The sequence below is a fragment of the Leucopleurus acutus genome, assembly GCF_964270905.1.
Source record: "Leucopleurus acutus genome assembly, chromosome: 13".
In the NCBI taxonomy this organism is placed as follows: Eukaryota; Metazoa; Chordata; class Mammalia; order Artiodactyla; family Delphinidae; genus Leucopleurus; species Leucopleurus acutus.
Window position 1 is genome coordinate 25,486,617 of NC_139155.1, and position 21,587 is coordinate 25,508,203.

At 52.1% G+C, this 21,587-nt stretch overlaps 1 protein-coding gene across 3 annotated transcripts in view; it reads right to left on the bottom strand.

The window, feature by feature from the left end:
* The window catches only part of CTIF (cap binding complex dependent translation initiation factor), a 303,031-nt gene that overhangs the window by 136,503 nt on the left and 144,941 nt on the right, over positions 1-21,587 (bottom strand). For all 3 annotated transcript variants that reach the window (XM_082853169.1, XM_082853167.1, XM_082853168.1), the window contains exon 7: positions 4,941-5,017. In XM_082853169.1, the coding sequence (XP_082709295.1) occupies positions 4,941-5,017 (77 nt within the window). The remainder of the gene's footprint in view (positions 1-4,940; positions 5,018-21,587) is intronic.

A 21,587-nucleotide genomic window follows, 5' to 3' on the forward strand; every position in this document is an offset into this window, starting at 1 on the left:
CCGGGGCGGTGGGAATCCCTGGTTCCTACATCTGTTTCACTGAGGCTTTCACAGTCTCACCCTAATGTCCTCCCATCTCCCTTCCAAACCCCCCTGGTGACTCATGGCTAACTCGATGCCCATCTCCTTAGGAAGCATTCTGTAACCACGGTCGCTGGTTCCTCTCTTAGAACCTCCTCGCAGGAACACATGGATTCTACACAGTCACGCACCACATTCTGGTGGCTTCTGAGGCCAGCTGTGCAAGCTCTACCTCAGGCCCTTGAGACCAGGGACCACGCCTGGCACTTGTCTGGTTTCTCTGCAGCGTGGAATGTAGCACAGAGCACTGCCCCATCAATCCTAGTTGAAGAGTTAAAGAGTGCTTCACTGTGGTGTTCGCCCTGCTCAGAAATGACACTCGCCCCTGGCTGCTGGCTGCGCTGTGGCAGACAGCCCTCAGCGGTCAGCCCTACAGAAGTTGTCTGGGGCGGAGAGCTGCCGGCTCAAGGTCAAGGCACTCCCCATTTGATGACTAGAGCAGACATAGGGATACAAAGACCTGCCCCTTCTCTCCATCTTGGGACAGCTCTGAAGAGTCATCCCAACTTCAGAACTTCCTGTAGAATCAGAACTCCCCACGCAGACTGCGCTGCAGCTCCCCCCCTCCCTCCGCCCAATCCTGCTCCCCTCCCTCCGCGTGACCCCAAGGGCGCTCCTTAGTAAGTGTCCTGCCCAATAATCTCCATCCCAGACTCTGCTTCCCAGGCAACACAGACCACGACCTTCATTTATGGCCTCAGATGTCCATCTCTTCAAATGGAAAAGGGATGGAGGGAGTAGAGAAAATCGCCGCATCCCCCCAGAGGTGAGACCTCACTCAGGGTCAACACAGGCAGTGGGTCAGCGGCATGGCCGGGACTCTGCCCTCCAGAGTTTGCCCCTCTGCCCTGCATCCTGAGGGTAAGGGGCTCAGGGCAGAAGACGAATCTCAGTGGACCCCCTTCCAGTCGGCAGGTCTCTGGCTTGGGTGGGGACAGAGCAACCGGAGGCACGTTGCTCTTTCAGGAATGCATGAAATACTCACTTAGTACATTCATATCATGAAATGCATAATTTTGTCTGAAATCAGCAAACATCCTCGATTAGTTTCGCAAAATAAACAAGTGGTTACCAGTTGTCCATGTTTTGAGACCATTTTAAAGGAGAAAACTTTTGAACTGTTCACAAGCTTAACCTTTTTTTTTTTGCAAAATGAGGAAAAGACGCCACAACTCAATTTTAGAAACAGAGGCCCTCGAAGCAGCGCACAGAATGTGGGAGCAGAGTCTGCAGATGGCTGCCCTAGAGGGGCCCTCCTTCCCTGCCAGCCCCGGCAGTGGGAGCAAAGCTTTAAAAGTTGATCCCTGAGAAGGAACAATTGACCCTGGGTGCCCTGGCCCTGGAGGTGATGCGAGGAAAGTTCCCTGGGCTCAAGCAAACCCGGCACTCATGGGGATTTGGGACAATAGCCCCGCCCCTGCACCCTGCCACCGCAGACATCTGCACTCCACTGTCACCTTACAGTGTTTTCTGAACACCTCGGATCCCCCTGTGATCTTAGCTGGCGCTAAGGCCATTTCCCGGTGCCTTACAAGGATGAGCTTGGTTAAGCCTCCCAATTAATGAACCCATTTTACAGAAGAGGAAATCAAGTTTTCGAGGTATAGAGTAATTTGCCCAAATCATGGAGTTAATGAGTAGGAAAGGTGGCATGCACATCCGGCATCTAATTCCACGGCATATGCCTCAGACATCAGAGAATAAAAGCAGTAAGGGCACACTCAAGACCTCAAGAGGCCACCAGGAACTAGGATATAATCTAGACTTCCGTCAAGACTAGGGCTCTAGAGCCCAGTTTAGAAATCCCTGCTGCAGGCTGTGGGGTAGTACAGACCCCCAGGCTCAGCAACCTGCCGAGCTGCTGAGAGTTTGCAGCTATCAACCAGGCCACAGACCCCTGCAGGCCTTCCGGGAGAGCCTCAGAGACACCAGGCCACAGACCCCAGCAGGCCTTCTGGGAGAGCCCCAGAGACACCAGGCCACAGACCCCTGCAGGCCTTCCGGGAGAGCCTCAGAGACACAGGGGGAGGGAGCGGGCCACCTCCCTTCCTGTGACACTGCGGCCACCCTCCTAATTAGGCACCCACCAGCTCCCTGCTCTTGGCTTTTTCTAGGTCAAAGGGCCACCTGAGGCTGTGGAGCTGAAAAGGCTGAGAGCTGCAGTCAGCAGGGGCGAGTTCAGCTCTGCTACTTAGCTGAACAATGTTGGCTAGTGTCCCTGGCCTCAGCTATTCCATCTGTTAAAAGGGGAAACAGCACCTTTTCTCCCTTGCAGCAGAGGGGGATAGATCAGAGGCATGGCACAGATAGACGCTGGCTGTGCCCTTGGCCACCGCATCTGATCCTGGTCACCTCCCCCTCTGCCACCAGGGAATGCAAGCCTCACTACTGGGAAGGTTAACCTGCTGTCCAACAGTGTTAACCATCAAGGTCAAATATAAAGGTCTGGGGCTCAGCAAGGCCATGACTATCTACCGTCAGCTGGAAGGTTAGGGTCGGCTGGATAATATTCCGTAGCCGTTCCTCAAATGCCAGAATCACACGCTCCACCAAGGAGGACTCGGGAGGCCCCTGGTGCTGGCTGCCTGCTTGCAGACAAAGAGGTCCTTAAAGCGTCCGGCCGCCTGCTCTTCTCCTGAAAGTCCCATTGCCTGGGGACTCTGTGACGGCTGAGCGTTGGCGTGCACCATATTCCAGATTGTGAGTAAAGGTGGGGCCCCGGCCGGCACACAGCACAGGCTCAACGTGTGTCTGCCACGCTGAGTGGCAGAGTCCGAGCCCCTGATGGTCGAGATGTTTGTTGCTTGAATCCGTCTTTGGTCCAGAGGAACACTCTCTCCTTTCATTTCAGATGATTTCCTGCAGTTCGGGTCCCGGGGAAGGTGGGCGGCCGCTCCTCAGCGCTCTGTATAAATCTTTCAAGAGTTTACTGGCATGAACGTCCTTTCCCTGCAGCCTCCTCTTCCCTGGCCCTGGCCCGTTAGCCTCTCCTCACAGGACATACTTTCCATCCCTTTAATCATCTTTATTGCCTTGCTTTGGACCCAGTCCCGGGTCCACATCCTTTGCGAGGTGTGCTGACCTAACTGGGCATTTGTTAACACAAGCGAGGCTCAGCGGAAGGCCGGCTTCCCGGTGCCTGCATGTCACGCTCCTTTTCCTACATTCCTGGGTCACGCCGCTGCTTTCCGGAGACCTGCACTGTCCAGGGGCTCCTGCTGAGTGAGGTGACCTGGCCCACAAGCAGAGGCGCGGCTGATCTGGACGCTGAGAGCAGCCTGCCCTTGCCTGGGCCCACAGGGGGACTTCTCCTACGGAAGCTCGGGGACTCCCTGCACCTCCACACACACTCTGGGGACCACAGGGCAGGGGAGGAGCGACAGCGAGCCTCTGCTCTTCCGGACACCTCCCCAGTCCCCTGTGAACCCCACGCCTCCTTTACGGGGTGCTCCCTACTTCTCTCTGCGGGGAACCCAGCAATCAGGAATTAGCCTCCTGTGACGCTGCACAACAAGAAGGCGGCGCACACAGCGCAGCGACTGCACTCTGGGCAGGCCAGGAATAGGCTTGGTCCACCTCTCCCTGCTCAGTTTCCCCTTTTGACGCCACTACGTAAAGTGCCTGGTGGTTTCCAAGCCCGGACCGCCTTCCTCCCAGATGGCTGTACGCTCACTGTCCTCTGGGGCTATTCTGGTTCCACTAAATCCACCAGCTGATGACGTTCCGGGGGCCTGGTCCTCCATCCACCCTGAGTCGCGGCCACCACCCAACACGCCTCGTTCAGGGCCCGCGTGTGGAGGGAGGCATCAGGGACCCTGGGCAGCCCTAGTCTCCAGGAAGCTGCACAAGAAGAGGCGTTCCCAGTATTCTGAGGAAGCATGTTGACTGGCCTTTTTTTTTTTGCTCTCTGAGAACACGCTCTGTTCATTAAAGGTAAAACCACAAGCCATCACCTTTAACTAAGAAGAAATTCCCTGTAGAGGAGAACCTCATTTTAATTCTTCAGGCAGAAGCCTTCCTTCCTCCGTCCCTCCGTCCCTCCCTCCCTTCCTTCCCCACTTCTCTCTCTTCCTCCCCTCTCTCATTTCCATCCAGAAATCATTTATGCACATGCTAACAAACAAACAAATACTCTAACCCTGCTTTTGCACAAATGGCCACACACTAAAACACTGCTCTGCACCTGGACTCTTCCATTTGGAATATACACCTTGAAGACCTTTGCCTGTCAGACAACCTTTAAGGAAACAAAGGCTCAGTCTCCCAGACGCCCAACCTCAGTTGTTTGTTCCTATCCAAGGCTACCCCAGGCACTTTTTCTGGCCCCTTGCTGTCACCCAGACCTCTGCTGGATGCCAGGGGAGATCCTGGTTTCTGCTTTAGTTTAAGTGAGCCCCAACCCCCAAGGCATTCGAGATAAGCAGCACGTACAGTTGCTGATCTGTGTGTCGCTGTCCCAGCAGAACCCAGCACGGGCCAGGGACGGCTCTCAGGACAGGGCAGAGGAAAGACAGTCCTGGAACTATGAGCTCCAGAGCCTCCTGGAGGCTGTGTCTCAAAACACACGTCGGCAGGTCCTGGTCCCCTGAGGACCGTACTGTTGCTGCGTGATCAGTGGAAAGAGCTTTTCTCTTCCTGAACTGCCAAACCTGCCCTGGACTCCTGAATAGATCCAATCCCAGGGCCAACCAAGAGCTGGGCAGCCGCCACCGCCCCCGGTCACCAGCCCACTGAGTCTATGTCGCCTCTCGCCGCATCGGCTGATGACCAGGAAAAGCCAAACACAGGACAGGACTGTAGCTCCAGAAGGGCCGGCAGAGGCGGAGAAAACCCAAAGCTGGCGATCGAGAGTCTCCTACCTTCGGTCATTTCTTCTCCTCCGGAACAGCTTCTTCGTGTGCGCAATCTCCACCTCATGGGGCATCGGGTGGTAGCCCTGTGTGTTTGGGGGAGGAAGAGAGGATTGTCAGTAAGTCTTCTGGAAGAGAGCAAAGAACTTCTGGGTCTGAACTAACTACAACAACACCTATGACAAAACGAAATCGAGAGTCTGGAAAGGCTAGACTCTGACCAGCAAATCCAGGCTGAAAAATGGAGAACACCAGAGTTAATGAGTTTCCCATCAGGTGATAACGCTGGAATTATAGAACCAAAGAACAGTGGGGACACAAAGGGGTCCCTAGAATTTGTCATATCCAGTTACTCAAATTACAGATGAGAACACTCAGGTCCAGAGAGGTGGATGAGCCAGTTCAAGGTCCAGCAGAGAGTGAGATCCTGGAATCACTGGCTGACGAGGACAAGTTAGCCCTCTAACATCAAGCTTCCTTACACAATGGGAATGTTAATATCTTCTCTGAGCTGTTGAGAGGACCAAGGAGATGCAGTCTCCTTGCAAATCCTGAGCCTCATGCAGAGGGAATGTGCCAGGACCCAGGTCTCCTCATATACTAGTCCAGGATGCCTCATGCAATTTTTACCCAAGATCTTTGTTACTTATACTCCTGGGGTATATTTAGAGGAAACATGCAAATAGCTAAATGCTTTTTTAAACTTTTAACTGGGGAAAATCCTAAAGATGGTCTTTTGCATATTGTCATCACGATACCAACTATGTATATATTTATACCAAGGTCGGAGAGAGATCCTCTATTCGTAATGCAGGGTTGATCTTGCAGATGCCGGGCCACAGGCGGAATTATTTGCAGAAGTTGGGCTGATGGCCAGCTCTCTTCTTACCATTTCCCTCCCCCCAGAAAAGTGTGTCCTGGTGGGACAAGGGAAAGCACTGCCATTCCATTATGGGCAGGCTGCGGTGGGGTGGGAGGGGTTGAGGGTCTTAGGCCTGGGCCTGGGACATCTGGGTATGGGTCCTGATGCAGAGTACACAGCCTGAGCATGGCCCCCATGCCGCCCACAAGGCCCTGGGTGTGCACAGGGTCAGAGGGTGTGACAGGGCCCAGTGTGCTGGAGAGGGTACAGTGAGAGCCCATTTAGCACCTGCCCCCCACGCACTTTACAGACAGGGAGACAGAAGCCCAGGCCCCCTCCACGGCAAGGGCACATGCAGCCCTCTGGATCTGGGCTCCTAGCAGAGCGTCCCGCTGGGCTGCCGTCTCAGGGCTTAGCCCCCAGCCACGGGGCTAAGCAGCCCTGGACATGGGCAGCCCGGCCAGTCGTGAGGTGCTTCCTGGGGCGGGCACGGGGAGGACAACAGGCTCAGGAGGACGCGGGGACCTTGGCCTTTCAGACGCTTGGCCGACACTCCTATCGAGTCCAGGGAGGGAAGGGCACGTTTCAAATTTAATTTAATTTAATTTATATTATTTATATTGTCAGTCCCTCCCTCACACCCTGGCTCTTGGTTCCAACAATCCGACCAAGAAGGCATGAATGAGTTCTGGCTCGGGCAGGCACAATGGGCCTCTGCTGCCTTAGGATGTGCTTTGTTTAATGGTTTTCTCAAAGGATATTATTTGCTTTCTTTAATACAAAACACAAACAAGGAAAAACAGCAAGTCTTCCCCTCTCATTTCCCCTCTCCCACCCTCACCCAGCTCCGGGCTGGCCCCTTCCCTCCCTCCGGCCTCAGGTCACCACAGGAACACTGGGCGTGCCCCGTGGAGACAATGCAAGGAAGCCGAGCCTGGACCGGGAGCTGAGCTCTGCGGCCGGGCCGAGGGCGCTGTCGGGACACTTGGCCTTCCGCGAGCTCAGAAGGTGCCCGTCTTCCCTGTCTGGGCCCCGGAGTCCTGGGCTCTGACCTGCATCCTGGCCTGCCCACCCCCCCTCCCAGCCACACGGCTGCAGCAGAGGGGAGCTGCCCTGGTGACCCAGCCTCGGCATGGAGTCCTAGCTCTCTGCCAGGACTCAGCGTGGCCCAGGGGCATGCGCGACCCCTCAGGGCTTCTAATGAAGCCTCTGCTCTGACCGCTGTGGCCATCCATCTCTCACCTCCAAATTACCACATATGTATGTACATATATAAAATATCATCGTAGTTAAAAGCCTGGGACCTGGAGCCACACTGTGAACCATCAGCTCCTGGCTCTTCCTCTTGATGGCTAAGTGACTTTGAACAGGTGACCTAACCTCTATGTGCCTCAGTTTCCACACCTGTAAAATGGAGATAATAATAGCCTCCTGGGGTCCCTGTGAGGGTTAAATGTGTTGATAAGCATGTAAAGAACGTAGAACAGTGCCGGGTATGCAGCACACCTCAGCAAGCATCTCTGGTGCTGTCACTGCCATCGTTGGCGTCATCACCACCGTCATCATCATCGGCGGCAGCAGCATTTCTCCCATCATCCTGACACTCTGCTCAGGGCCGAGTGCGCCAGGACAAGCAAGGCTGCTCTGGTCCCTCTCCTCATGGGGCCCCCAGTCTTGGCAGAGAGAGTCCAGTGGAGTTGGTTTGCAGGGGAGGAGGGTGTAGGAAGCTTGGGTTAGGGAAGGTGGAGGGAATTAGCAGAGAGCCTGGTGACCAGGTGGTGTGCTGGGGAAGGATGGAGGAGTTCTGCCTGTGTTCTCTTTGGCCTGAGGCTGGCAGACCCCAGTGGGAGGCCAGAAATCAGCTGAACAAAGTGACAAAGGTGACAGAACAAAGCCTTGCACCTCGAAGGTCTTCCGTCCCCAGGAATAACCCAGGCTGGTGCTATAGAGGACTGGTCCCACCCACAAGACCACCTGGGGCCCCAGCCTACTGGCACCATGGTGAATACATGAATGAATGCCACCTTCCCTGGGGCACTTATGTAGAACTTTCAGACGGTCTTGTATAAAATGGGGTGCACTGTAGTTATACAAGCTTTACTGGAGGACCCTCTTCAATTAGCCACTTAGTTCTTCAAACTCAAGCTGGTGGTGGTACCATGTGACACACACAACTCAAGATGCTGCCCACACTTCCCCCCAGACAAGGGCATTTGGGGCCAACTATGAGGCCAAAAGAGGAAGACAGAAGGAGAAACTCTGTGCTTAGCTACGATCTGTCCTCAGATTAGCTGCTGACCTAGGCTGGCAAAAGTTCTTTAAAGCCATTGGCGGGAGATGAGGCTTGTACATGAATGTTCATAGCAGCAGTATTCATAATAGCCAAGAATGGAAACAACCCAAAGGTCCAATAACTGATGTTTGGATAAATATGTGGTAGCTCCTTACCATGGAGTAGTGCATGGTTATAAAAAGAGAGGACGTTCTGATACATGCTACAGCATGGGTGAATCTATCAAAGACCACATATGGTTCGATTTCTTTTTTTTTTTTTTTTTGCGATACCCGGGCCTCTCACTGTTGTGGCCTCTCCCGTTGCGGAGCACAGGCTCTGGACGCGCAGGCTTAGCGGCCATGGCTCACGGGCCCAGCCACTCCGCGGCATGTGGGATCTTCCCGGACCGGGGCACGAACCCGTGTCCCCTGCATCGGCAGGCGGACTCTCAACCACTGCGCCACCAGGGAAGCCCTGATTTCATTTTTATGAAATGTCCAGAAATGGCAAATCTGCAGAGACAGAAAGTAGATGAGAGGTTGCCAGCGCCTGGGGAGTGAAAGAATGGGGAGTGACTGGCAATGGGCTCCAGGCTTCTTCTGGGGATAATGAAAATATTCTGGAATTGGACAGTGGTAATTGTTGCTCAATCTTATAAAGATACTAAAAACCATTTACTCATATATTTTAAAGGGTGAATTTTATGGCATGTAAATTATATCTCAATTTTTAAAAGGTGGGAAAAATATTCCAGGTAGAGGCAATAGCAAGTGTTTTGACAAAAAAAAAAAAATCCAGCCACGGTGAACACTGCCCCCCTCTCACTCAACTACTCTACAGAAAGCAGCTGCCCTAAAACATGGCTCCTACGAAAGGGCTGGAGAGGGTGGCACGTGTAGGCAAGGGGCATCCAACGACGAGAGTGACTAATAAGGAGTCTGGAGAGGCACATGAGTTGGTATTTCCAGGCCCGGCCAGGGAAGATGGGGTTCTGGCTTTAGACCAGAGACCCCTCTCTGCTTTTTAGATAGGATGTAACTCTTGAGTGGAGAATGGGAAATTTATCAGGCTTGTCAGAATGATCGTTTAAGAGTATACAGTATAAAAAAACAAAACAAAACAAATATTTTTAAGAGAGTGGATCTCATGTTACATATACTAAATAAAATAAAATGTCACAGAACTAAAAAAAAAAAAAGAGTATACAGTAATCTTTGCTCTATTTCTTTACTCAATAAATTCTTCTATTCTATGTTTTTTTTTTTTTTTTTATTCTATGTTTTGAAAGAGCCCCATCTGGACGTCAGTCCAGGTAGGAGCATCCCCCCTCCCCCCAAATAAACAAGAGCCCCACCAGCCTCTGGTTTACCAGCTGGTTTGTGTGTTTCCTCAGCCAGAGTCAGGTGAGCCTCTGTAGCATCACCCTGGACCTCCCAGGCCCTGCCTGCTCTTCCTCTGCCTCTCTGCATGGGAACCCTTCTCCCTTTAGCTCTGAGACCTGGTTGCAGTTCCTCTCTGTCTAACCTCTGACCACTTTCAATAACTAAGTGGGCCTGGGAGACAAGTAGATTATATAAAACAAGCCTCTCCTGGGAGGGAGGGAAGATAATACTCCTTCTGCGTGCAGCTTGGGCAGAGGACACGTGAAACACACACACACACACACACTCTCTCTCTGTGTCTCTCTCCCTCCCGTCCCGGAGGTCAGCACGGGTCTAAGATGCGGCACCACGGGCAGCGCGTTACTGCTCTGGTTGCTGAAACCCGTCACGTAAAATCTGCCCATTCCAGGGCAGGCTGAAGCTAAGACCTCACCACCTGGGATGGCAGGTATTTCTGGGGGATTAAAGGCAGCTGCGGCAGAGCTGCCGACCGCAGACTGGCAGTGCAGGGGCCTTCCTCTGAGATGACAGCTACCAACAAACATATCTTGGGTCTGGGGAGGGAAGGCAATGTAAGCACGCTGAGCAAGGCGGCGTGTGTGCTGGGTGGCCCTGAGACCTGCTGCCTCTGTGGTAAGAGTGATGCACGTCCACTGAGCCACAGGCTCCCCTCCCCCAATCCCTCCACACTTCCCCACCCGCCCCACCATCCACCCTTCCCCCATCTACCCATCCATCCATTCATCCATCCAACCACCCATCCTATAAATACTGTCGTTTTAGACACTGCAGACACAGTAGTGAAAGAGCAATAGGCAAAATGCTGGTTTTTACAGAGCACACATTCTAGTGAAAGGAGAGAGATGACAAACAAATAGATACTGTGATCAATGATGAAAAATGCTATCGAGCAGAACAGGCAGGACGAAGGGATGAGGGCAGCGGCTGTGGCGGTGGTCAGGGGAGAGCTGTCCACCACTTTCCATCCAGCCACCCATCTGTCCATCCTTGGTTCTTTACCCGAGCAGCTCTCGAGGCCTACTATGTGCCACGTGCATCAGATGGGAATACCAGAATGAAGAGACCCAGTCCCAGCCCCAGGAGCTCAGGGGAACACAAATAACAAGCTGACGCATGCCGTGCGTCATGGGAGAGGCTGTGTAGATGCCTCTGGCAGCCCTGAGGACCTTTGCCTGGAGAAGGGCCAGGAAGGCCTTCGCCAGGATGGTACCTGACCTGAGTGCTAAAGGGCTGAAGAGCACAAGGGAGAAGAAGGTATGTTACAACGTCCACCTGCGGGACAACACACGCCAGGGTCATAGGTGGATCGGGTGGAGACACGCTGGCCCTACAGGAGGAGACGGAGGCACCGGGTGCTCCGAGGGCCGGGGTGGGGGCTCCTGACCACAGTGTCGCGTGCGGTGTCTTCACCCCTACGGTGGGTAGAACTGCGTGCCCCCAGAAGATAAGCTGAGACTTAACCCTGGGTACAGATGAATGCGACCTTATTTGGAAACGGGATCTTGGCTGATATGACGGCGTTAAGACGAGGTCATACAGAATTAGGGTGGTCCTAGATCCAATGACTGGTGTCCTTATAAGAAGAAGGAAATTTGGACAGAGACAGAGGGAAGAAGGCTACGTGAACATGGAAGCTACGTTTGGAGGGAGGCAGCTTCAAGCCAAGGAACAGCGAGGATTGCTGGCAGCCACCAGAAGCCAGGAGAGGCAAGAAAGGATTCTCCCCTAGAATGAGCGTGGCCCTGCTGACACCTTGACTTCGGACTTCCAGCCTTTAGAACTGTAAGACTGTAAATTTCTGTTGCTTTAAGCCACCTGGTTGACGGTGGCTCCAGCACCCAAAAGTAGGAGATAATAAATCGCTCTTGTTCCAAGCCAACAGCTTGTTGGCACTTTGTTATGGCAGCACCCTGCCCCCCCCCGCCCCCACCCCCCTTCCCAGGCCAGGAGACGAGACGAACACAGGTGGAAGAGCGGGCAAAACCATTTGTGCTTTAAAAAAGGGTCATTTTTCTAACTGGAGTTCCTTTGCCAAAATGGAGTTGCATTTGTGAAAGTTACGTGCTCACCAGGTAATTTCACCGTGTTGGCAGCCTGTTTTACCAAGGACGAAGGAGGGGCTCAGTAAGGTCCAGGAAGTTCCTCAGGGCCACCCAACCAGTTGGCAGCAGGCTGTACCTGCCGCCTCCAAGGCTCACGCTCGCAACTGATGTCACTCACCCTGCAGTACCAGGGCAGAGATGTGGAGGTGGAACCACTGGGGGCATGAGAGGGCATCTCCTGCCCCACCTCTGACCCCATGGTGCCAGGCCATGCACTCTGGGTCCCAGCAAGTGAGGAAGTGGCTCAGCGCAAGCTCCGCCCGGTACCGGAGCCACCGTTGGACGGCCCCATTTCTGTCCATGGTGCCGCCCACCAGGCGTGAGGATGGAGAGCTGGTGTCCCTGGGCGCTGGCTCAGATGCTGTCCCATGTCTGCCCTGCAGAGCGCGTGCCCGTGTGTGCTCACCGTGACCTCTGCGATGCCCCTGGCCACGGCCCCTTCGGCAGGCCTCCGCTCCCCTCTGTCTAGGGGGTGGTGCTCATGACACCAAGCTTAACCCTGCCCTTCACTCCCCAGCTTGGTGGGGTCAGGGCCCCTGGCTACTGCTCTGCCTGGTTCCCCTTCAATCTTGTGGGACAAGGTTTAGAAGTGCCCCACAGAGCTCAGTCCCACGGCCAGCAGCTTCATGGAACCCCAGGCCCGCTTTCCTTTCAAGGGAGATTCTCCTGACATTCCCGTGACCTGTGACCTCTGACCACTGGCCTTGGACCTGGGTCTGACAGAATCATCCAGGCCTAACTATCTCACAGGTCTATTCTCTCTCTCTCTCACACACCAGCTCTTTGCAAAGGGAGAGTGCGTTACACAAATACAAGAAAGCCTTCCTCCTGTTGTGTGAAGACCCCCAGACTGTGGTAGACCTGGACGGGCCTTCAGTAGGAGGTGATGCGGCTGGGAAACGCTGGCGCTGGAAGGGAAGGCTGCGGATCCTGGCCCAGGTGAGGCAGCAGTGGGAGGTTCCAAGCGGGGCAAGGCAAGCTGTGCTCAAGGTGACTCCAACCAGAAATAAATACAGGATCACAAGACTCCACTGCCAGCACACCTGGAGCTTGGTTCTTTTCTACACATTAGCTGCCTTCTCCCACACACACCAGTCTCTTGACAGGTAAGCCCTGTGGCCCCAGCTGTACCCTCTCCAGCGACCCGCCCGTCTGCCCCCATCTCTCCTGGATACCGACTCCCCACCTGGCCTCTTGGAAACCACAGCCTCTCTCCTCTTCTTCACAAGCTTGCGTATTGGCCCTACCTGTCACTCCCAAGGATGCTTTGAAACACATGGAAACTAATGGCTTCTTTCTCTCCAGAAAATTCCAGATGGCCCAGAGTGGAGGACCCCAGGAACCGTGACTCAGAAGAACTGGATGTTGGTTCTGCCGTGCCCACTGGGCGATCCCAGGGAGCTGGAGCCCCACAGAGGCAGGACAGACTCAGGCCAAGCCAGCTGGGACTCCCCAGGTCCCTGTCTCCGGCTCGACACGGGTAGACATCCCGAGGGCCGACGGTATGAAGGAAACATAGTACTTGGCAGCTTAAGGGCCATAAAAACACCAAGTACGGCTCCTCTGACAATGAGTTTGTCTCAACCGTGGAGCCCTCCTCTTGCTAGGGTCATGTTTTTTCATAGCTTCTAAGAAGTTATCCTACCAAGCTCCACGTGGGCAGGATGTGTGGGTCACGTCCAAGCTGAAACAAAACAGGTAATGTTTCTAAAATTCCTGGAATCTCAAGGCTGCACAGCTATTCAGAGAAGCCGACCTGTTTCAGAAAGAAAGGTGGGAGGCGGGAGGCTACACCATGTTTAAATCCGTGATTTTCTACCTTTTCTTTTAATTTATTTTTTTTAATCAGCAGAGACCCTTTTAAGAACAATACCTCAGCTGGAGTCCCAATATAAAAACAAACATAAAGGTAGACGGGGCAGAGATGCAGAGGCTGCCTCTGAGCCACCAGCATCACCCGCTGCCTCCACCCCTGTCCCCCGCTCACACCCTGGACTGTGAACCTGGCCGCCACCCATTCGGAAAGGCTGGATGCTGGCTACACAAGAGCTGGACATTCTTCCAGAAACGGAGCCTAACTGAGGCTCTCTGGCCAGGGTTTAGTGGGGTCTACTGCACATGAATATCTTGCCTGTGGCAGCCTTTGGAGTGCGAGCCCACAGCATTTATCCAGCACGCAGGGGTCTGTGCCTGCACTGTAGTGTGGTTACAGAGACCAGGTCGCTGGCATGTGGCCTTCCTTGGGTGCACTAAACTAATAAAGCCCGTCCCTCCTTTTTCCTTCAAGTTGGGTTTCTCACTGTAACAGCCAAGAATCTTGACTAATAAACCCACACAGCCTTTAGGCAACCTGGGCCCCAGCTCTGTTGCCAAACTTGGGTACCACTGGGCAGTTATCTCACCCAGCCCTCTCCTCCTTCTTGTGGAAAATGTGGATGAAAACACTTGCTTTTCCTGTCTCCTGTGTCATGACTGCTTGTCTTCCTTTGATTTCATGAGCCAATCAGTTACCCTTTTTATCTTTAAATATATTTTGAGTTGGGGTTCTGTCACTTGCAACCCAAAGAGTCCTAAATAATTCAGCATGATACAACTTTAGGTATTGTTACGGTTGTTCTTAGTATATCCATGAAATCCTGGAAAGCAAACACGACTGTCCCTGCCCTCTCCCGCTGGTAGCCATGTCAGGAAACGATCCACTGAGCAATGTCAAATACTGATGACATTGACTTGATAATGTCTGAGTAAACAGAAAACAAAAAGCGAGAACACTGGTATAAAGGACAGGACTACAAACCAATAGAAAAATGTTAGAAAATTGCTTTTATGTTACACTGTGTAAAATGTAAAGGAAACAATTACTAAAGTGCTGCTTTTTCAACCACTGTCAGATGACACAAACAGATGGAGAGATATACCATGTTCTTGGATTGGAAGAATCAGCATTGTGAAAATGACTCTACTACCCAAAGCAATCTACAGATTCAATGCAATCCCTATCAAATTACCAATGGCATTTTTTACAGAACTAGAACAAAAAATCTTAAAATTTGTATGGAGACACAAAAGACCCCTAATAGCCAAAGCAGTCTTGAGGGAAAAAAATGGAGCTGGAGGAATCAGACTCCCTGACTTCAGACTATACTACAAAGCTACAGTAATCAAGACAATATGGTACTGGCACAAAAACAGAAATATAGATCAATGGAACAAGATAGAAAGCCCAGAGAGAAACCCATGCACCTTTGGTCAACTAATCTATGACAAAGGAGGCAAGGATATACAATGGAGAAAAGACAGTCTCGTCAATAAGTGGTGCCGGGAAAACTGGACAGCTACATGTAAAAGAATGAAATCAGAACACTCCCTAACAGCATACACAAAAATAAACTCAAAATGGATTAGAGACCTAAATGTAAGACTGGGCACTATAAAATTCTTAGAGGAAAAAATAGAAAGAACACTCTTTGACATAAATCACAGCAAGATATTTTTTGATCCACCTCCTAGAGAAATGGAAATAAAAACAAAAATAAACAAATGGGACCTAATGAAACTTAAAAGCTTTTGCACAGCAAAGGAAACCATAAACAAGACGAAAAGACAACCCTCAGAATGGGAGAAAATATTTGCAAACTAATCATCGGACAAAGGATTAATCTCCAAAATATATAAACAGTTCATGCAGCTCAATATTAAAAAACCAAACAGCCCAATCCAAAAATGGGCAGAAGACCTAAATAGACATTTCTCCGAAGAAGACATACAGATGGCCAAGAAGCACATGAAAAGCTGCTCAACATCACTAATTATTAGAGAAACGCCAATCAAAACTACAGTGAGGTATCACCTCACACCAATTAGAATGGACATCATCAGAAAATCTACAAACAACAAATGCTGGAGAGGGTGTGGAGAAAAGGGAACCCTCCTGCACTGTTGGTGGGAATGTAAATTGATACAGCCACTATGCAGAACAGTATGGAGGTTCCATAAAAAACTAAAAATAGAATTACCATATGACCCAGTAATCACACTACTGGGCATATACCCAGAGAAAACCATAATTCACAAAGACACATGCACCCCAATGTTCATTGCAGCACTATTTACAATAGCCAGGTCACGGAAGCAACCTAAATGCCCGTCAACAGATGAATGGATAAAGAAGATGTGGTACATATATACAATGGAATATTACTCAGCCATAAAAAGGAACGAAATTGGGTCATTTGTAGAGACGTGGATGGATCTAGAGACTGTCATACAGAGTAAAGTAAGTCAGAGACAGAGAAACAAATATCATATATTAACGCATATATGTGGAACCTAGAAAATGGTACAGATGAACTGGTTTGCAGGGCAGAAATAGAGACACAGATGTAGAGAACAAACGTATGGACACCAAGGGGGGAAAGCGGCAGGGGGTGGGGGTGGGGGTGTGATGAATTGGGCGATTGGGATTGACATATATGCACTGATGTGTATAAAATGGATAACTAATAAGAACCTGCTGTATAAAAAAATAAATAAAATTTTTTAAAAAAGTTTCCCTTTTGCAACCAGTGTAGTCCTGTGATGGGTGTGTGTGTGTGTGTGTGTGTGTGTGTGCGTGTGTGTATAGGGAGGGCTACTGGAGGGTGACTATAACTCTCTCTGTGTCGAACACCATATGAGACCAAGTGGCTCAGGGCCTCAACCAGGTGACAAGCCCAGGACCAAGAGTCCAGAAGGAGCCCTGGAGGCAGGCCCCCTGGGCTCACGATGACACAGGGACAGCCACATGAGAATGGAATGGGGGCAGACAGATGTTCTCCACTTCCTTGATGAACGGCTTTTGCTGGGGGTCCTGGGAAGGCTGCAGACCTGAAAAAGGTAACAGCTTCCTGCTGCTACAGACCAGAGGCAGGAAGATGATCTAGAAAGGCAAGAGGTACAAGTGGCCACAGGAAAGACACAGGATCTGCTCTGCAGCCTCTGGGAAAGTTGCCTGGGCACGACTGGACACACGTGGCCTGAATTCTAGTCTCTAACTGAATGGCGTATCCATGACAGAGATAAGACCCAGATCCTGGAAAAGCCCATAAAGCAAACTCAAGAGAAGACAAAGTGGGCTTCCCTGGTGGCGCAGTGGTTGAGAGTCCGCCTGCCGATGCAGGGGACGTGGGTTCGTGCCCCGGTCCGGGGGGATCCCACATGCCGGGGAGTGGCTGGGCCCGTGAGCCATGGCTGCTGAGCCTGCGCGTCCGGAGCCTGTGCTCCGCAACGGGAGAGGCCACAGCAGTGAGAGGCCCGCGTACCGCCAAAAAATAAAAAAATAAACCTAGTCTATTCAAATGAAGATCCCCTTCCTTCTTTAAAAAAAAAAAAAGAGAAGACAAAGTAATATTCATGCTCTGGTCTCTAAGAGGGAGGCACAGTCTTTGTGAGGTAGGCAATTTGTGAATAGTTTTATGTACTTGGGGAGGTTCAGAGACCATCTTGGGAACAGAAGCAACAATGGATTCTGGAAGAGGAGTGATGACTCTACAATGCTTAGAAGATGCCCACTGCGTTCTCGGACCACACTGCGTGTCACGGACATAGAAAAACCAGACTCTGCCTGTGTCCCAAAGAAGTCCACAGGCTGCTGGGAGAACAGACACACAAGCGATTTTACTACTTCAGGGAAGTCACGCGGACACCCAGGGTGCAAGGAACCCGTGGAGGAAGGGACGCCCGAGGCTGCCTTCCGAGTTACCGGAAGGCTCTGAAGTTAACAGACGCAGAACCAGAAAGGCAAGGGCCCCAGCAGAAGTTGCTAGAAGACATGTTTTAATGGCTTTGCTCTTGCCTCTCCTGAACATACTCTGGTGTGGCTCAGTATACAAACTGGTAGTAGTCAGGTAACGGTAAGTGTAAGGGCCTCTGTGGGCCCTGGGCAGGGACCCCTGTCCCAAACACCTCTACCAGAGAGGCTGAGGTCCCAAGCCGAGTTCCACCGTGCGGGGGATGCCTCCAAGGCCTTGTGTGAGTGAACGGGTTCATCGTTCTCCTGCCCCTGCACTGGTGGGCCAAGGCTGGCCGGTCCAGGGACACGGGGGGACAGGGAAAGAGGCCTTGACGAAGGAGCACCTACGAGCAGTAGGGCCCCTGTCCCAGTGTTTGCAGAGCCAGCCTCAGGTGCTTTAAGCAATGCAGATTCGGGGCTGCCCAGCAGGGATCGGAGTCAATTGGTTTGGTTTTAAATACCATCACTGCCACCTACTGTGGGAGCCTGGATAGATAGCTACCCTACTTATGCTTCTATTTTCCTCTTCCATAAAATGGCGATAATAAAGAATTATACCAATTTCAGCGGACCATCAGGAGGATTAAATGAGATTATGTGACGTATGAGGACAGGCAGCACAGGAGGTTTCCCAACTGCCCATCCTTCCCCCCATCCTCTGCACACGCCCCCATGGCTCTCTTCCTTTTTGGGGCACAGTCTGTGAAATCCCAGGGCCAAGGGCCCCCCATCTGTACCCGGAACCCCTGCTGCCCCTGAGACTTTCTAACTTCCCATCCACGTCCCTCAAGATGGAAGCCGCAGCCCAAAGCCCCGGTAATGCTGTGCTAGAATGAGGTTGCCCTGTGTCCACCAACCAACCACTTCCTGAGCCTCCAGCTGTGTCCAGAACATTCCACCAACCAACCACTTCCTGAGCCCCCCAGCCTCCTCCATGCAGTTATTCAACCCCTGCCCGCTCCCGGCCCCGTCTGGACACTGCTTATCCCTCTTTCATCTCATCACGGGAGCCCAGCAGGAGGCGGGCAAGAAGAGAAGGACCTTCCGTAGGTTCTGAAGGGCAAGGGCAGGGCCTATCTCCCAGAGCGGCAGGCCTTCTTGGGAACCTACTCCAGGCAGGACATCACCCCCGTACCCTGAATACCCAAGGCAGGGGCCGCATCCTCTGAAAGTGAGCTGCTCCCAACTCGAGAGAAATGCTGAGTGGAACACTGAGTCAGGGCAGCCCGGCTGGGGCTTCCGGGCACCGGACAGCTCACAGGGTATCACAGAGGCTAAGCCATGATAGACACAAGCAGGGAGAACCCACAGGCGCAGGCACAGCGTTAACCCCTAGAGAGACAAGAGGGCAAAACGTGGTCCCCCTGGAGGAACCGACCATGCTTTCATTCATTCACCCGGCTCATCCTCACTGAGGCTTCCAATGTGCCCGGAGCTGATCTACCACGGCGACTACGCCACAGATATGGGCTTCCACTCTAAAGGGGTACGTGGCAGTCAACAGGATGCAACTAAAAAGCAAGAGACATGTGTGCCGGGAAAAGAAATGAAGAGGGCAATGCTTTCCATTGGAGGATCAGAAATGGCCTGAGAGAGTGACATTTGAGCCAAACTAGAACAACCAGATTGACAGATCGAGAGAGATTCAAGGCTGAAACCAACATTGTGAATATCATAAACTAGTGAAGTTTAAATATCAGAATGGACAGTTGCTACTTTTTACTTTACTTAATGACATCCCACCCACTGCCACCATCATTTCACAAAGGAAAAAACTTGAAAATAAAAGCTGGGCCTTTACGTGGATTAACTTCAGCTCCGCGTAAAAGTCACCACGCCCTCCTGTAGGACGCCCTTTACACGGGGTCTCAATCGGGTGCTCTGTCTACCTCACTCAAATTCACCGACATGCGCTTAGAAAGAAAACTGAACTACTATACGGGGTTCACGTACTCTTTACAAGAGAGCGCACATATACATTTACACGTAGGTAATGTTGCACAGCAACGTTACCTACTCCAAAACCAAGTATTCTGAACTTCATGGGCATTTTAAGGGGTTTTCAGGAGTAATCTTTTTTTTTCTTGAATTTTATTTTATTTCAGGAGTAATTTTGTTTATAAGTGATCCCTTTCATTTGAGCCTAATCCCCACGCAAAATGTGAACTCACCATTTTCCTCATTTTGCAAAGACCGGCGGGAAAACCTCTGGCTCACCTGTGTTGGCCTAAGCCATGGACCTCAGCAGCGACCACTGCCATCCTGGTATGAAAGTCAGGTCCTCATGTAATCCAAACCCTTTCCCTTCTTGGTAATGGTATTTATTCAAGCCATAACCAGTTTTTGTTCGGTTTTGTTTTCAAAGAGAACATGGGATTTTGGGGTCATTTGCTCACTGACCCCCCTCATCCTGGGCCACCATCCTACCCTCCTTGGGCCGCTGACATAAATGCAATACAATTAGTTTAGTGCCCACTTATTGACCGATAACCACACAGCCCTCACGTCCTAACGCTGAAGCTGCCAGACACATGGGAGTGAGTCCTTTGCCACCGGCCGGGCCTCCCCTGCTCAGCTTGTGCTAGGCTGCTTCCTGCGACAGGAGGTTTCAGAACGGCAGCCCCTGTCTGCTGGACCGCCCAGCTGCCGCAACAGAAGAGGCCAGGAAAGCCGGTGTACTTGCTGCCCCCTTTATCCCCAAGCTTTTCAGGGGTAAGTTTTGCACCTTTCTTAATTTCTTTCTTTTCTTCTTCTTTTTTTTTTTTTAGGATGGTGCAGTTTCCCACGATGTTGACCTTCGAGTTGCCCTGCACAGCCACCCAGCTCGGGCTCTGTGCTCACCCCAGCTTGACCAGGAAGGTCAGTGTGCACAGCTAGGCCCAAGGGGCCAGATCTGGGGCTGGGGTCTGGGTGACCAGTATTCATGGCTGCACCACAGCCTTTCCAGCCTCTTACGTGGAGGAAGTGATTCTTCAGGCTCTTACTGCCCCATCCCCGATGTCAGAGCTCAGGGCCCTACGTGGAGGAAAAGTTTTAATTACTACCCTGCCCCTCCCCACCGGCTCAAGAACTGCTTTACACTTCTATTTATGGAAACACAGCAGAAGAATCACTGGGCTGGGGGCCAGGGGACCCGGGTTCCTGCCCTGGGGGTTGCTCTGGGGCCATCCTCTCCTCCCTGCCCCCATGTGCCTGCCATCCCGCCCCCGAACACACATTCCTCATCCCCGCTTTTCCTTCTGCCTGGAACATCTTCCCCACTTTTGTTCAGCCCTGAAATCCTGTCCAGCCTCTGCTGTTGGCATAAACGCCCCTGCCCTATAACACTGACACAAATTACCATGTGAATTAACTCATGTGGTCACAGAGCGCGTCGGACAAACTCTTCTTAGCACGCCAGCCTGGTGTCTAAATAGACTAGGTAGCTGCTCGCAAGCTCGCCTCCTCCACCGTCCACCGTGCTGTTAACTTCCGGGGCTCACGGGCCACGTTTGCTTCACCTCCATAGGTCCCACTGTGCCTGAGATACCACAGTCCTCCATAACTGCTTGTTGGATGAAAAGTCAAGATGACTGACAACCCTGGATGGACCGGAAGTGGCCCATCCCCATTCTACCCACTGGGGACCAACAGCATTCATGGGAGACCCAAGGGGCCTGGGGCCTACAGACTGTGGCCATCAACCAAGCAAAATCTCCCGTGTTGCAAGAAGCCACGATGCTCCACCGCCTCATGGGCCCTCGACCTGTAACCATGAGGCCCAGCGCTCAGCGATTGCAACTGTCCTTCAGCTGAACGGAAAAGGTACGAGGATCTGGATCCCCCAGTCCCCAGTTCCACCGCAAAGCTCTCCAGGACCACAGTAGCCGTTGCCTGGCCTGCGCTAGAACAAGAGCACGGTGGATGCTTGGGGCCCGCCAATCAACTCCACAGGCACCCTAGTGTGACAAGTGTATCACTGCTGCCACGCCATCCCTGTGTGCAAGGCCAGAGGCAGGTCCAGCCAGGCGGGAGGGCTGCTCACTTCCCCCCGCTGAGCCTCAGCCTCCTCTGCTCTGAAAGGGAGAACTGAAACCTGCTTCCGTCACGAGGATTAAACGAGGCTCTGGAAATCAAATGAGATGACATATAGGAACACATCTGGCCAGTCCTGGAATACAAGTTCGCTGGACTCAAGGGGAAAGTGCCCGTGCCCAGACCAGAGCACAGAGAGAAGGGTTCAAGTGTACCCTAGGTCCTCAGAG